The sequence below is a fragment of the Rhinolophus hipposideros genome (assembly GCF_964194185.1).
Source record: "Rhinolophus hipposideros genome assembly, chromosome: 9".
Lineage (NCBI taxonomy): Eukaryota > Metazoa > Chordata > Mammalia > Chiroptera > Rhinolophidae > Rhinolophus > Rhinolophus hipposideros.
The window spans coordinates 24,095,827-24,111,994 of NC_138055.1; the positions used below are offsets into that span (position 1 = coordinate 24,095,827).

At 51.4% G+C, this 16,168-nt stretch overlaps 2 protein-coding genes across 4 annotated transcripts; both read left to right on the forward strand.

Annotated features, from left to right (window-relative positions):
* Positions 1-2,259: 2,259 nt before the first annotated feature.
* Positions 2,260-8,180, forward strand: LRRC23 (leucine rich repeat containing 23). 2 transcript variants are annotated; one of them, XM_081061128.1, is made up of 8 exons: positions 2,260-2,355; positions 2,807-2,982; positions 3,068-3,177; positions 3,625-3,878; positions 4,504-4,634; positions 5,300-5,436; positions 7,008-7,305; positions 7,873-8,180. In XM_081061128.1, exons 2-7 carry the CDS (start codon positions 2,857-2,859, stop codon positions 7,291-7,293), a joined length of 1,044 nt encoding a protein of 347 aa, XP_080917254.1. In that variant the 5' UTR covers positions 2,260-2,355; positions 2,807-2,856; the 3' UTR covers positions 7,294-7,305; positions 7,873-8,180. The 2 variants fall into 2 exon arrangements, with proteins under 2 accessions (XP_080917254.1, XP_080917255.1); XM_081061129.1 differs by lacking the exon at positions 2,260-2,355 and having other exon boundaries at positions 2,730-2,982.
* Positions 8,172-16,081, forward strand: ENO2 (enolase 2). 2 transcript variants are annotated; one of them, XM_081061125.1, is made up of 12 exons: positions 8,172-8,584; positions 9,686-9,784; positions 10,446-10,541; positions 10,696-10,754; positions 11,051-11,120; positions 11,602-11,735; positions 11,956-12,178; positions 13,092-13,289; positions 14,083-14,284; positions 14,556-14,664; positions 14,827-14,885; positions 15,182-16,081. In XM_081061125.1, the coding sequence occupies exons 2-12, from the start codon at positions 9,700-9,702 to the stop codon at positions 15,249-15,251; spliced, it is 1,305 nt and encodes a 434-aa protein (XP_080917251.1). In that variant the 5' UTR covers positions 8,172-8,584; positions 9,686-9,699; the 3' UTR covers positions 15,252-16,081. The 2 variants fall into 2 exon arrangements, with proteins under 2 accessions (XP_080917251.1, XP_080917252.1); XM_081061126.1 differs by lacking the exon at positions 8,172-8,584 and adding an exon at positions 9,081-9,325.
* Positions 16,082-16,168: the final 87 nt, after the last annotated feature.

Consider the following 16,168-nt stretch of genomic DNA (forward strand, 5'->3'; position numbering starts at 1 on the left):
ATGAGTAGATATTTTATCCTAAGAGCAATGGGAAAGACTGAGGGGATATAAATAGGGGGTTCTCTTTACAATTGAAAAAGCTCACTGTGGCTGCTCATGGAAGACAGTTGGATAAGAGAAGGAGTGCCATCAGGAAGATACTTAGGAGGCTACTGTAGTAGTTCCAGAGAGTGATGATAGTGGTTTGGGCCAGATATGTATCTCAGAAGATAGCAGTAAATGGAGCCAAGATATATCTGGAGGCAGAACACTCTTGGTAATAGATTCAATGGGGGCCAGTGGGGAAAAGTGTCACTAAGGGAGAAAAAATGACAAGGATGACACAGGGTTTCTGATTTGAACATCTGAATGGTGATATAGGGAGCACTGCAGAAAAGCAGAGTTAGGGAAAAAGATACAGAATTTGTTTTTAGATATGTAAAGTCTGAAATGTCTGTGAGTCATAGAGGCAGAGAAGTAGGAGGTTATCTGTATAAGCCTGGGACTGAGAAGAGTTCTTGGTGGGAAATAGAAATTTGGGACTCAGTGGAATACACAGTGGTGAGCTGGAGCTGGCTAGTACAGGCTTGTGATAGCTGATTTGTAAATTTTTCATGAATTCTGTTAGCTGGTTGTTAAGCATAGCCAGTATTAAAAATTAAATTGTGTGCTCGCTTCGGCAGCACATATACTAAAAAATTAAATTGTACGGCCAGCCGGGTGGCTCAGGTGGTTAGAGCTCCAAGCTCCTAACTCCGAAGGCTGCTGGTTCGATTCCCACATGGGCCAGTAGGCTCTCAACCATAAGGTTGCCAGTTTCATTCCTCGAATCCTGCAAGGGATGGTGGGCAGCACCCCCTGCAACTAAGATTGAACACAGCACCTTGAGCTGAGCTGCCTCTGAGCTCCGGGATGGCTCAGTTGGTTGGAGCACCTCCTCTCAACCATAAGGTTGCCGGTTTCGACTCCAGCAAGGGATGGTGGGCTGTGCTCCCTGCAACTAGCAACAGCAACTGGACCTGGAGCTGAGCTGCGCCATCCACAACTAAGACTAAAAGGACAACAACTTGAAGCTGAACGGCACCCTCCACAACTAAGATTGAAAGGACAACTTCACTTGGAAAAAAGTCCTGGAAGTACACAATAAAGTCCTGTTCCCCTTCCCCAATAAAATCTTTTAAAAAATTAAATTGTATAAATATAATTGAAGTAAAGCACTCAAAATTCATCACTTTCTCGTTATTTTACTATATTTTTGCATTAATTTTCTAGGGCTGCCATAACTAAATACTAGGCAGTTTTAAAAACAGAAAGTTATTTTCTCACAGTTGTGGAGGCAAGACGTCTAAGAACAAGGTGTCAGCAAGTTTGGTTTCTTCTGAGGCCTCTGCCCTCAGTTTGCAGATTGCTGCCTTCTTGTGTCCTCACACGATCTTTTTCTCTGTGCACGTGCACCCATGTGCCTAAATTTCCCCTTCTTATATTGACAAGTCAGATAGGATTTGGGCTGATCCTAATGGCCTCATTTTAACACAATCATCTTTTTAAAGGCCCTATCTCCAAACACAGTCGTTCTGAGTACTGGTGGGTTAGGGCTTTAACATACGAATTTTGCGAGGACACAATTCAGCCCATAATAATTTTACTATTATCTTTGCTTCTTGAAGTTATTTACCTCTATTGTATCTGTATGGTAATAATGGAAATACCATATTATGTGTTGCTAGCTTAAAATCAGCCATGGTGGGAATATTTATACCAGAGAAATAAGCAAATGCTAAAAATTAGGGCTTTTATTCTGAGCTCCCTCCAATCCAAAGATCTACCTGAAAATAACGATTGGGTGGGACCTATGCCGGATGAGGATGGGGGGCGAAAACCAGACCACTTACCTTAGTATTTTTGTTCCTCTTTTCCCACCTTTTATTTCAGAGGGTTAGTTTCTTTTGAATTCACAATACTTTGCATTGAGGATGTTGTTCCCTTTAAGATCTCAGGTGATGTAATGGATAGCCCCCGCCCCTCCCCTGTGCACAGTTCTAAGCCCCTCCCACTGTTTTATGCCCTTGGCCAATAGAAGCCCCTCATCCAGGTTTCTGGGATTGTGAAAGTGGATTTGTAACCTGTCGTAAACCGATCCACTTCAGTTCGTCGAGCCTCTTCCCTCAACGGTTGTCTACAGCGGACGTCAAGTGCCCCGCCCCTCCCCCGTTGCCATAACATCAGTACACAACGCCTCCTTTTCCCTGGGCCCTCTTCCAAAACAATCCTTCCCCTCTCGGTGCCAAGACCCTCTCCAGAATCGCTTCTAGTTGAACAGAACCAGAGTCTGTGCCCCTTTGCTAAGGAGGAGTGTATAGGAGGATTAGAGAATGGGTCAGGCTGGTGTCCCGGAGGGGACAGGGAAGTGGGGCTAAGCAGGTTGGAGAGTTAAAAGAAATGAGTGGAGCAGGGTTTAGGGATGAAAGGGGAGGGAAGGGGAAGGAAGGAGTCCGTAGGTGAGATTGGAGGAGAATATAGTTTAAGGTGGAGGTGGGAAGAACTGGAGAGCGGGGAATTCAGAAAGCGAGGAGACTGACCTATTAGTGAGTCGGAACCACTGTGAAGGGCAGGAAAGGTCTCAGGAGTCTGGGAAAGCATCCTGAAGGAAGAGGGGTCCTTGATGGGAAATATGAAGTGGAGGCTGGAAGTCAAAATGAGATGTTCACAGAGATGAGGAAGGGAGCACAGTTGGGAAGAGAGGAGGGGTGACAGGAGGGGTAGTACCCCACCATTGGAGGTGAGGGAGTTGAGGGTTGGCAGACGCTGAAGAGACCTTCTTTTTCAGGACAAGGACCCAGTTTGATCTGACTCCAAAGCCTTCTGCAGGGAAGAAAGATGTCAGATGAAGATGATCTGGAAGATTTTGAGCCAGACCAGGATGATCTGGAAAGCGAAGATGATGAGAAAGAGACAGAAGAGTGGGAGGATGACAGGAAAGAGGAGGAAGACTTCTCTGAAGAAGTGAGAGCATGGAAACGGAGGGGTCCTAGCGCTAAGGGATAGGGTTGGACTGGAAAGGGATGCCTGACACCACCTTCTCCTGCAGTGGATGCCCACTCCGCTGACAGAGGACATGATGAAGGAAGGGCTTTCTTTGCTCTGTAAGACGGGCAGTGGATTGGCCCATGCTTATGTCAAGCTGGAGGTTAAAGAGAGGTGCGTTTATAAGGGGCCAGAAGAGGACTGAGGTTGTGGGGCCCAATCTCCTTTCTCTCATTCCTGGGTATTTCTGCTGAGAATTTGGATTTCTCTTATTCTGGGCCAGTGGGGAGGGAAGATAGAATTTACTTTTTAGGAGCCCTGTGTCTCCCTGCATGCATCAGAGCTGGCCTGGGGATTAGAGGCTGTGAGGGTGAGTGGGGGGGATTCCTGCTGGACTCTCTTACTTGTCCTTCAGAGTGTAAGGGCTTGGCCTTTCACGGACACAAAGTCCCTGCCCACTGTTAAGAACCCACCTACCTTCTCTTCTCCCTCGTCACCCATCCCATCTGTCGCCCATTCTTCTCCCCATTACAAGCCATCTCCATTTCACCCTCTGCTTTAGCACCTCTGCCCATCCTTGCTGGATTCTTAACTTTAACTGTGGCCCCTGCCATCTCCTAGAGATCTGACAGACATCTACCTACTGCGTTCCTACATCCATCTGCGCTATGTGGATGTGTCTGAGAACCACCTGACAGACTTGTCCCCACTCAATTACCTCATCCACCTGCTCTGGCTCAAGGCTGACGGCAACCGGCTGCGAAGTGCCCAGCTGAATGAACTACCCTACCTGCAGATTGCCAGTTTTGCCTATAACCAGATCACTGACACTGAGGGCATCTCTCATCCTCGTCTGGGCAGCCTGAATCTTAAAGGTGGGTCCTTAGGATGGGCTACACAAGATTTTTTTCATTCCTAGCCTGGGGCCAACAGAAGTGGGCAGTGTGGTTCTTAGCTATGCCACACAGAAGTTGTCATTCATTCATTCATTCATTCAGATATTCATTATGATTTGTTATGGCCATTCTATGTGCTGCTGATATAAAAGTGAACAAAGGAAGTCCCTATTCTTATGTAGCTTACATTCTAGATCGGGGAGACAGACAATGAACACAATAAACACAATAAATAAGGAAATTTATACAGTAAGTTAAAAAGGAGATGTGCTATGGAAAAATAGATTAGGGTAAAAGGAATGGGAGGGGGACACGCAGCAATTTCAAACAGGTTGGCTAGGACAAGCATCATTGAGAAACTGACATTTGAGCAAAGGGAGGAGAGGCAGTTAGTCATGTGGATTGCTGGGAGGACAAGTCCTTCAGAGCCTGGACTATGAGACCACTTACCCCAGGGCCTGGAGGAGTTAAGTTTGGACTTGTCCCTCCTCATATTCACCTGGCATTAGAGGGAGAGGATGATGCAGAGGCTTCCAAAATCCAGGCTCTACTGCAGAACATTCAGAGTGGCCCTTTGAGCTCTTGACACCCTCCTGCTCCTCAGGGAACCAGATCCGCATGGTGACAGGTCTGGACCCTCAAAAGCTGATCAGCCTTCACACACTGGAGCTTCGGGGGAACAAACTGGAAAACACTCTGGGAATCAACCTTCCTAAGCTGAAGAACCTCTTCCTGGTAGCTCACTGGGTCAGAGGGTGGTTGGTGAAGGGAAGAGGGTATTTTCCTAGGGCCAGCATATTCTGGCTTCTAGTTAGGCTCAGCTACTAACATTATCATCAGAATGATAATTGGTGTCATTTGTTGAGCCCTTACTTGATGCCAGAAGCTGTGGCGAAGCCAAATTAAAACAGACAAGGTGCTGACCACCTAGCAGGGCTGATAATACATAATGTGTGGGTAATACAGAGACAGTTGGCTTTGATATAGGTAGCAATAACGTGCCACAACTGAGGTACAGACATGGGGCTAAGGAGCCCACTTAAATGGTTAGTTGTTTAGATTCTTGAGCTTCTTCATTCCAGGATGGTGCTGAAGTCATTTCTCCTCAGTGGAGCAATGGGGCTCTTAGACATGGGGGGTGGGTTGAGGCATTGCTTCCTTAATCAGAGGTGACTTTGGTGGGATGAGCAGTCAGTAGGAGGTTACTGCTGACTTTCCTCTGGGCTGGCAGCTTCTCCTGGACTTCTTTACTCTCTATACCGATCTCTATCCACCTCTACTCCCCTCCTGCACCCCTGCCTCTCTACCTCTTAGATTTCATCTTTTGCTGCGTCTGTATCTGACTTCCTTTTCTGTCCCTCTCCCCTCTCCCAATATACCTATTATATCCTGGGGTCTAGGCCCAGAACATGTTGAAGAAGGTGGAAGGCTTGGAGAATCTAAGGAATCTCACTACCTTGCATCTTCGAGACAACCACATTGAAACTCTGAGTGGCTTCTCCAGGGAAATGCAATCACTGCAATACCTCAACCTGAGGTATGCACCCCCTCCTACCCCTGACCAGGAGCAGCTTTTGACCCTGTGTTCCTCCCTGGCCCCAACACCCCCATCCTAACCCATGCCCAGATTCTCAACTCATCCTCCCTCCTGATCCTTAACCCTCCTTTCCTTACTTTCTTGTACATTCGGTCCTATTTACAGCACTAAGACCTTTATAGGCTGAGACCTCTGAATCCTTATTCATTCAATTCAGTTATTTAGAACATGCTATGTGCAGGCCTTGTGCTGTTTCAGGAACATCTAAAGGAATCAGTGATGGCCCATGTTCTCAAGGGACTCAGTCTGGCTTCAACTTTCTTGGCCCTATCCTATATAAGTTTCTACTCCCCATCTTCATCTCCTGAGCCCTAATTCCCCTTCCCATTTCCCGCCTCTCTTTTCCTGAGCCCCACCTGTAAGGGATGGCGGCCTTACTGATATAAAACACAAAATGTGCTCAGATGTGAGGAGAGAAGAGTATCTGAAAGGAAACCTCTAGATAGGAAAGAACTGGGGATCAGGGGGATTTTCTTTCAGCACCTCTTGTCTGATGGAGGATTTTATGTGTGTTTCTTTAAGCAAAGATATAAGGAAATTGCCTCCTTAGTCAACAAGGCAAAATCTTCAAGGCTGGCAATAGAAACAGAATCTCTAAGTAGGGAGAGGTAGTTGAACCTTGAACCCCAATTCCTGCCCTGATTCCTGGAGCAACCTCTTGGTAATTAGCTCTGCCACATTGGTCTCCTAGGGTGGAGGGAGTGCTGTTTTCTTGTTAATGGTCTAGACAGCGATAGTGGACCCTTCTCAGTGGCTGTTCACTGGGAATGTTTGGAAGTAAGTGTAATGGAGACACATTATCTCTATGATTGGGACGTGCCTCAGGGGCCACAGATGCTAAACGTCCTGCAATGCACTGGACAGTCTTACACATACTGCATGTAGTGCTCCCAGTAAGAAACACTGCATGAGGTTTAGCCCCTCCACTGAGAGAAGACAGACAAATTTAAACCTGATTTCATAAAGGCTTGAGGCAAGAACATGAAAACAAACACAAAGAACAGTACATACAATGAGGCACATTAGGAGATGAAGCTTGTTCTTCCGGCTCAGAGGACTCAACCCATCCCTACCTCTAAGTTCCTTCCTGTGGGGAGCATCAACATAGCACCCACCATCATGAGTTTTGATCCCCTTTCATCTCCACTGGTCCAGATCCTATCTTTTAACCTCTGATTCTCACTGACACAGAGAAGTCTGACCCTGCAAGGGAGATTTCCCTGTGCTTCCCAACTACAAGACAAGGTTGTGACCCAGCTTTGCTGCTCCAAAAGGATAAATATGACACATTACATAACAGAATATGGCACTTAGGGATTTCTTGAAGGGCAGAAGCAGGACAGGAGTAGACTTGGACAACACCTCTGGCAATGCTTGGCAGGCCAATCCACAGAGGTAGTGTTTCTAGGGAAACCGGAGTCCATGGGAAATGCCCCCAGAGGTCCCATTCCTGGTAGCTGGCCTCCAGAGCCCATTATTCCCCGGTGAACCCCTCATGACTGCACCGGCAGGGGCAACATGATAACCAACCTGCGGGAGTTCTCCAAGCTTCAGGACCTGCCCAAGCTTCGAGCCTTGGTGCTGCTGGACAACCCATGTACAGATGAGCATGACTACCGCCAGGAGGCCCTGGTGCAGATGGCACACCTGGAACGTCTGGACAAGGACTTCTACGAGGATGAGGATCGGGCCGAGGCCCAGGAGATTCGTCAGAGGATGAAGGAGGAGCAGGAACAGGAGGCTGAGCCTGAGCCTGACTTGGAAGTGGACCAGCCATCAATCGAGCAGCAGTTCTAGCCTTCAGGGATAGTAAGGAAGCCAGCAGGGCAAGGGGGGCAAGGGCCTGGCGGTTGAGGGGAGAGAGAAGTTGCTATAGGAGGAGGGATAAGGCAAGGAGAGAGAAACAAGGGGGGTGTCTTAGAGTGGAGATAAATGACCAGAAGGACCTGGGAGGAGCTGAGAAAGGCTTAGGAGACCCAACAGGAAGCCAGGAAAAAAATGAAAAGAATTGGGGTGATAGGCAGAGATGTTGGTGTGGGGTGGGCAGGCACTCCTGACCTAGAGTGAAGATCAGCTAGAAGGGCCAGGTCTGGGGCACGGTGGTGAGGGTGGTGGGGGAGGGAGGTTGGTGGTGGCTTATGAGGAATACAGCTGGACCTAAGAGGGGAGGCAGAAGAGGAAGATCCTGCACTAAAAATCTGAAGCTAAAAATAACAGGACTCAAGGATGGGAGGAGAAAGAAGGGCAGGGTGCGGCAGAAAGAGACTGAGGAGATCAACCCAGGGAAGTGTAGCAGCTGGGCACCTCAGATGGGCGCAGAGGTAGCAATGGAAAACAGTGAGGCCCAGAGGGTTTACTTCTGTCCTTTTCCTCCAGGGGATCAAAGACACTGGCTCCAAGACCTGAGAAGACTCCTTTAGGGATCATCCAGAGTCAGAGGGTGCCTTCTCTTGACCCAGACCTGGGGATTCATCACAGCCTACCTCCCAGGCTGTGGGTGGGCACCTGAGCAGCAGGGCAGAATGGCCAGGGGCCTGAGCTCTGCCTGGAGCCTAGCAACGAGGGCAGCCTTCAGGCAGGTCTGGTGGGAACCAGGCCTGGATGGACCGAACTGGCTACGGAAGAGCTACGGAGGCCGTCTGGGGTGTTGGGAACAGCTCGGTTTTCGAATAAAGAGAAATTTTAATACTCTTGTGTCTGACCGGGTTTGGAAGACACTGAATCTGTCCCGGCCTCTCCTGACAGTGCAGGCCTCAGGACTCATATTACCCGTTGGGGATGTGCTTGTTACTTTCCGGGGGGTCGGGACGTGGGCAGGAGCGTGCGTGGGCGCTGGGGGGGCAGGTTCTGGGTGACCCACAGGCCCGCCCCCATCGGCCCCCCACCCGCACTCCTACGTGCACCTCCGCCCGCGGCTCCTGACTCATCGGGGGCTCCGGGTCACATGCGCCCGCTCGGCCCTATAGGCGCCGCCCCCCGCCCGCCGCCCGCCGCCCGCCGCCCGGGAGCCGCAGCCGCCGCCACCGCCACTCCCGCTCTCTGCGCCGCTGCCGCCGCCGCCTCTGCCACCGACACGGACAGCCCCGAGGTGAAGCCCCGACCCGGTCCCTGCTCTCCTCCGGCCGGTCCCCTGGCCATGGCGCCCCGCTGGCTGCCCTGGCCCGCGGGCATCTCTCCCCCGGCCGCTGCGCACCTGCTCAGTCACCCGCGCCTCTCCGGCACCCTCCTTCCCCGCCTTCCCGAACAGCTCCTCTCGGTTTCTGGCTGTCGCCCCCTCTTCTTTTGGGCGCCAGTCCTCGCTGCACCTGTTTCTCTCTAGCCGCGCGCCCTCCTCCACCCGGGCCTGCCGCTCTCCCCATGCCTTCTCCGCCTCGGGTTCTGTGGACGTTAAGTTTGGGGTGTCCCCGGGCAGTGCATTTTTATTCAGACACGTCCCCTTGGCTTTCCATCTGGGGAAATGTCTTCTCTCACCCTTCGGCAGCATCCCTGGACTTCCTCAGGACTCCCCTTTCTCCCACTCCGCCCCCACGGAGCCCCTCTCGGCAGCCCTGAGGTTGGAAGGGGAGGAGGGGAGAATTTGTCCAGGGGCAGCGGGAGGACCGGCTCCGCCCCGCCTCCCCCCACTCCCGTCTCTCCTCCTCCTCCCTCCCAGTTGCTATCCCCGGAGAATGAGGGCCTTTCCCAGGACCCTCCCCCTAGACTTTGCTGTGCATCTCTCGGGAAGAGTGGGCTATACGAGTGGGAGCGAGATTGAGACCTTGGCGTGGAGGCTTGGGGAAGGGGGCCTCAACTACCCAGACAACTCATCTTCTTGGCTCCAAGGAGAAAGGCAAGCCTGGCAGCCATTCCTCTCTGAGGAGGTCTGGGGGCACCCCACTAGCCGGCTGCCGAAGCTGCCTCGGGGCGAGGGAACCACTGCTGGGCCTCTCCCCTCCTCACTGCGGTGTCCTCCCATCTTTTCGTTGGATCTTACCCCGCCCCTCACTGCAGTGACCTCCCCTTCCTCACTGCATTGACCTTCTCCTCTCCCCAAGGGGGGGGGGTCCCTTTTGTAGGCTGCTCCTCCCCGCTCCCCACCCACTGCAGTAACCTCTTTCCCATCCTTCCTAGCCTCTGGCCCCTCCCACTGATCTCAGGCTCCACCCCTCTAAGCTTCTTACCTTCTTCCTTCCTTCGCTTCTACCCAAAGAGATCCCAGCCATCATGTCGATAGAGAAGATCTGGGCCCGGGAGATCCTGGACTCCCGTGGGAACCCCACGGTGGAGGTGGATCTCTATACTGCCAAAGGTACTGGGCGGGCCTCGGCCTTCCCATAGCCCCTGTGCTGGGTTTGCCCTGGCCTGTGATGGGAGGCGTCCTTGATTCCCAGCAGGGATGGGGTGGTGGGCCAGGCTCTCACAAGCCTGGATTGTGGGGGTTGGATCCTGTTGTCAAGGGTAGACGGGATAGGCAGGTCTCCGTGTTTTAGTTTACTGTGTGACACATGTCCTGCCTCTGAATGTTTGTGTGTGCACTTGTGTATGTGTATGTGAATGCATAGCTTCATTTCTCTGGGTTCCTATTGATGCATATAGGACCTCAGCTGGGCAGTTAAGGAGGCCACTTTTTGTGCATCTGCCCCCGCGCGTGTGTGTGTGTGTGTGTGTGTGTGTGTGTATGTATTAGGGAGCAGTGTGTGTGTGTGTGTGTGTGTATTAAAGAGCAGTGTGTATGTGTGTGTATTAAAGAGTATGTGTGTGTGTATTAGTGAGCAGTATGTGTGTGTATGTGTGTGTGTACGTGTAGGTATTAGGGAGCAGTGTGTGTGTGTGTCTGTGTGTGTACTAGGGGGCAGTGTGGGGAGAGGGCTGCATGTGGCAGGCAGGAGTTTAGAGCTGGAAGGCTGAAGGGATCCCTGCTCCCTGTAGTGTCCTTCTTTTTTCCTCTTCACTCCATGTTCCTCTCCCAGGTCTTTTCCGGGCTGCGGTGCCCAGTGGAGCCTCCACTGGAATCTATGAGGCCCTGGAGCTAAGGGATGGGGACAAACAACGTTACTTAGGCAAAGGTGAGGCCTTCTCTCTTTTCCAAGCTCTCCCACCCCTCAGCTTTATACTCCTATCTCACACCAGTTACCAAGCCTCTTCCTGCATGCCTTCCTTTCCTTTTCCCTTCTGGCCCCTCCTGACCTGACCAAGTCTAGCCTCTCTGCCTCTCCCCAGGTGTCCTGAAGGCAGTGGACCACATCAACACCACCATTGCACCAGCCCTCATCAGCTCAGTGAGGCCTGTTCTTTGCTGGGGGTGGCAGGACCAGGGTCCTGGAAGGAATCCTGGGTTAGGGGAGAAGGAAGAGGGGGGAGAAAGGCCTACCCCTTGGGAATCGTGGTTACCAAGGGAAGGGTGGGGAGATGACGTCTTATAGCCACAGCTCCTCTGGGGGTTAGGTCCCCTGATCCAGACAGGCCGCTGTTTGGACCCTCCTGGCTGGATGTGAGCCTGTGTGTGAAGGAGGGGCCCTGTGCCTTAGGGCCCAGCCTCCATCCTGGCCCTGCGTGATGGTGGCTGTGCCCGCAGGGTCTCTCTGTAGTGGAGCAGGAGAAGCTAGACAACCTGATGTTGGAGTTGGATGGGACTGAAAACAAATGTAAGCAGGGACTGGGAGAAAATGGGGAGGCTGAGGGTGGGGACATCTGGAGCATAAAGAGAACTGAAGGGGCCAGCGCTGTGGGGGCTTCCTGAGGAAGGACTGTCAGAGGACTAGCCCTTTTACCATACTCTCCTCAAAGCCAGAGCAGGAGGAGATGAGTTTCACTGCAGTGGGTGGGTGGGTGGGGGGCATGACATTAGAGGAAGAAGCTCTTTGCAGCATAAAGAGGAGGGAATTGGCACAAGATAGTCTGGTCTCCGGATGTTTAGAAATAAGCGCAGTTTTCTGCTTTTTCCAGTCACCTCCTTCCCACCTCTACCTCCACTGCTATTTCAGGAGAGAATGGATGAGATGTTGCAGGAGAGGAGAGGGAAAAGGGGGTCTCCTGGACTGGTTCCTTTGGGGAGTATAGGTGGAGGCAAGGTCTTGAAGGGGAAGGGAACATTAGTGCTCAGTGCCTTCCTCTATGATCTTCCAGCCAAGTTTGGGGCCAATGCCATCCTGGGTGTGTCCCTGGCCGTGTGTAAGGCAGGGGCAGCGGAGCGGGAATTGCCCTTATATCGACACATTGCTCAGCTGGCGGGGAACTCAGACCTCATCCTGCCTGTGCCGGTGAGCACTGAGCCATGCCTGGGCCTCTCCCAGGGGTGGGGGCAGGGGGAGCGTGAAACCTTGTGAAGATTGAGGGGAGGAAAGGGGATTGGGGCAGCTAAAGAAAGGGATGGGGACATGAGACTTGGAGTCTGGGAAGCTGGGGGAAGTTTGGGATTTTGGGTGAACACTCCCAAGGGCAGGAAGGAAAGTGCTCACTTTTCTGTCTCGTGGCTCCAAGGCCTTCAATGTGATCAATGGTGGCTCTCATGCTGGGAACAAGCTGGCCATGCAAGAGTTTATGATCCTCCCAGTGGGTGCTGAGAGCTTTCGGGATGCCATGCGACTTGGGGCGGAGGTCTACCACACGCTCAAGGGGGTCATCAAGGACAAATATGGCAAGGATGCTACCAATGTGGGAGATGAAGGCGGCTTTGCCCCCAATATCCTGGAGAACAGTGAAGGTGAGGCCAGGAGCCCCACTCCCACCGCTAAGTCTCACTCCATCCTGGGCCATCAGAAGGGTCATACACTTTACCAAGTCCTGAGGAGTATGGGTGGACGGTCCTTAACTCCTGCTAGCTGTAAGAGGTGCCAGTCCTCGGAGTGGGTTCCAGAGGGCCTGCCAAGTTCACATGCAGGCTTAGGAAGACAGTCCTTACCTGCACAGCCAGATCTGTTAGGAACTGGAAGTTCTCACTGGAGCCCCTGGGACTGCTGGGAAGCGGTCTGGGTCACCTATGGGATCCATCCCAGCCTTTAACTCTGTAGGATTTTCGGTTTGAGGAGATACACTAAACTCCAGAGAATCTATTTGAATCTATCCTATTCCCACCCCAGCTTCTTAGGCCTCGAGGATTCCTAACTTTTCTCTGGCCTGGGAGAAACTGTATAGTAAATAGAAATAATACCAATAGTGGCTAAGACTTAAGATTTTGAGTCCAAACTGCCTTCATTTGAAGCTTGATTTGAAGAGTTACTGGCTGGTGATCTTCCTTACTTCACTTCTCCATGCTTCATCTTATCTGTAAAATGGGAATACTAATAACAGTGTCTGCCTCATAGCATCCTTGTGAGAATTAAATGAAATCATATATGTGAAGTGCTTTGGTGACATAGTTACTCCTCAATAAATGACAACTATTAAAAAACTATTAAAAATGATAAAAATAAAAAACCACCATTATTAACAGAATTCCATTCCTCTGCCTTCCTGGAAGATGACCTTCTCTCCCCAGACCCGGGAATAACCCTAACAAGAACCTTAGCCAGACTCCTCCCCAGCAAGTCGTCCACCTCTGCTCTGAATTTCTTCCTTTTCCTTATTCCTCCTTGCCCACCCTTCCTGCTAATAATCTCACTGTGTTTCATCCCCAGCCTTGGAGCTGGTGAAGGAAGCCATTGACAAGGCTGGCTACACGGAAAAGATTGTCATTGGCATGGATGTCGCTGCCTCGGAGTTTTATCGTCATGGCAAATATGACTTGGATTTCAAGTCTCCCGCTGAGCCCTCGCGATATATCACTGGGGACCAGCTGGGGTCCCTCTACCAGGACTTTGTCAGGGACTATCCTGGTGAGAGCAGGGCAGGGGGTGGGGGGGAATGAGAGAGAGAGATGGCAAGGGGCAGGCAGGGATGTGTTGGGGCAACTCTGGACCTTATGGGGTGCTCAGGTGCCAGGTGGAGATGTGCTAAGAAGAACCCGAGAACCAGGGATGGGGTGAAGAAGCCTCCTGCAGGCCTGAGCTTTGTGTGTAGTGTAAATGTGCAAGTACCTGTGATGAATTTGTTCCATCTGCTTTGGATCCTGATTAAAGGTCACAGGCTCTGAAGCTACTAGGATCATGGAGAAGGCTTTGGAAGAAACCAGGAATGGTGAGGGGGTGACCAGACCTAGCAGGGAACCAGCAAATTTCAGTATTTTTGATGGATAAAATCGTGGATGCTGAATGGAGCTGGAAGTGATATATGAACAGAACAGAAGACTGATGAGGAACTGAATTCCCTTCCCTAAGTCTACCAAGGGCTTTTACCCCATGGATGGAGGCAGTTGACTTCCATTTCCCTGAGACAGTGAAGAAAAATAGAGGATTTTGATTAGTAATGAGGAAGGTCTTCCTGGTAGTGAAAATAGGAAAATACAAAGATAGGTTGTGAGAAAGGTTCTGAACTCTTGCTTTTTTGGAAGGTCTTATGAAAGAATCAAGGTAAGAATCAGTTAGGCCAGGCTTATTTTGGCAGGGAGCAAGGATGAGCTGGTTCTGTTAGCCAGGGGATCTAGGCACTTCAAGGAACCAAAGGGGGTTGTCCCTACCTGATGCAGAGCCCCAGGGAGGGTCAACAGTGCCCTCACCGCTCTCCCTGCAGTGGTCTCCATTGAGGACCCCTTTGACCAGGATGATTGGGCTGCCTGGTCGAAGTTCACGGCCAATGTAGGGATCCAGATTGTGGGTGATGATCTGACAGTCACCAACCCAAAGCGCATTGAGCGGGCAGTGGAGGAAAAGGCCTGCAACTGTCTGCTGCTCAAGGTCAACCAGATCGGTTCGGTCACCGAAGCCATCCAAGCGTGAGTGCCCCCTGGTTCTCTCCTGCCCAGTCCATTTCTCAGGACCCCTCTTGCAAAGGCTCTAAGCCTGATCTTGCCCACAAATGCTGAAGAGAGCAGGGAACCGGAAGTCACCTTCATAGTTCTCGGTTCTTCTCCCTCCATCCCTGATTCTCTACTCCCCTCCCAGACAGCTTCCCTCCAGATGTTTCTTAACATAGACCAACGTGGGGGCTGGGAAGAGAGTACTCAATGTGAGGGGCTGGGGTTCAGTGCTGGTGTATGGATACAGGTGCAAGCTGGCCCAGGAGAATGGCTGGGGGGTCATGGTGAGTCATCGTTCAGGAGAGACTGAGGACACATTCATCGCAGACCTGGTGGTGGGGCTGTGCACAGGCCAGGTGAGTGCAAGGGAGATCTTTGTGGAATTGGTGGGTTCTAGCTCAGGTGAGTCTCTCCCTCCAGGTGTTTGAGGGTGTCAGGGAAATTTCCAGGGAGTATAAGTTTCCTTTCAAGGAATGAAGGGGCATCCACTAAGCTGTTTATCTTTCGGGATGTTTCAGATCAAGACTGGTGCCCCCTGCCGTTCTGAGCGTCTGGCTAAGTATAACCAGCTCATGAGGTGAGGGAACCTGGGGAATGGGAGCCCAGGGCTCAGAGAGTTAAAAACTCTGTATGCCCACCCTTCCATCTCCAGTGCCAAGGGCCTGGAGAACAGTAGATAACCCAGAAAATATTTGGTTTTTAAAATGGGTTCACTGATGAATGGATCACATGGGTCATGTGGGAGAGCCAGGGAATGCATGCTTGGGTCAGGACACAAGAACAGATGGAGTGAGGGCTTTGGAGCCTGAGGGCCTCCTGGAGAAAAACGGGATCCTCCTACTCCTCTGATGTTTCCTTTCTGGCCCATCTCAGAATTGAAGAAGAGCTGGGGGATGAAGCTCGCTTCGCCGGACACAATTTCCGCAATCCCAGTGTGCTGTGATCCCTCTACTTGCTTGGGGGAGACTTGGACCTCCTCTCCCATCCTCCTGGAGGCCCTTCCTGTCCTGATCTGTGATATTTCACCCCAGACATCCTGGCTGACCTGCTGCACTGCTCCTGGGCTTGTCCCGCCCCTGCTGTCTCTGCTCTCCCTCTCTGGGTTCTACACTCTCCACTTCTTCCTTCCTATTCTTTCTCCTCAAAGACTGGCCCATGGGACTGAGGATTATAAAGGGGTCCATGGAAGAATGATCAGGGCCTGTGATGGGAGCATCAGGCTTGGTGTTGAGGTGTTTAGAGAGGGGCCATGTGTCACTTGTGCTGGTTCCATGTTTTCTGTGTTGCATATCAGCCAGGCACTGCATGGTGCTGAGGTAGAGGGGCATGCTGACTATGTGGTCATGCTTGGCCTATTTATTTTATTTATTTATTTGTAATTCATCCTGTTATTAATTCCCCATAATTTCAGGGCCAAAAACTGGCCTGGCTGGAGGGGACTATGTGTCTGTATTTCAAGTGGCTGTAGATTCCGAGATGGCGTGGGGTGGGAGGTTTTGCTGGAATGCAAAGGGTAACAGAAAAAGGGCCTTGCCGGCAGTTCCTTTGTGTGTACCAACCCTTCACTGAAGCCTGGCTCCCCCGAGAAGTGGGGCTGTGCACCTGGGGGCTCTTCCCTGAGAACTCTCCCCAGCCCTAGCTTCCCTGTTCTTCCTCCAGCTGCACCAGAGCAACATCTCACTCCCCCTTGCCATGTTCCACAGCTGCCACCACCTCTGTGGAGTTGAAATGAGCACCACCATTAAAATCACAGTGCATTATTGTGTCTGAGAAGTCTTGTAGTCCATATGAGGGGAGAAAAGATGGAGCACCAAGAAGGAAGTTGGTGAAACTGGCTAGCAGAGTTGGGGAGGGCACAAA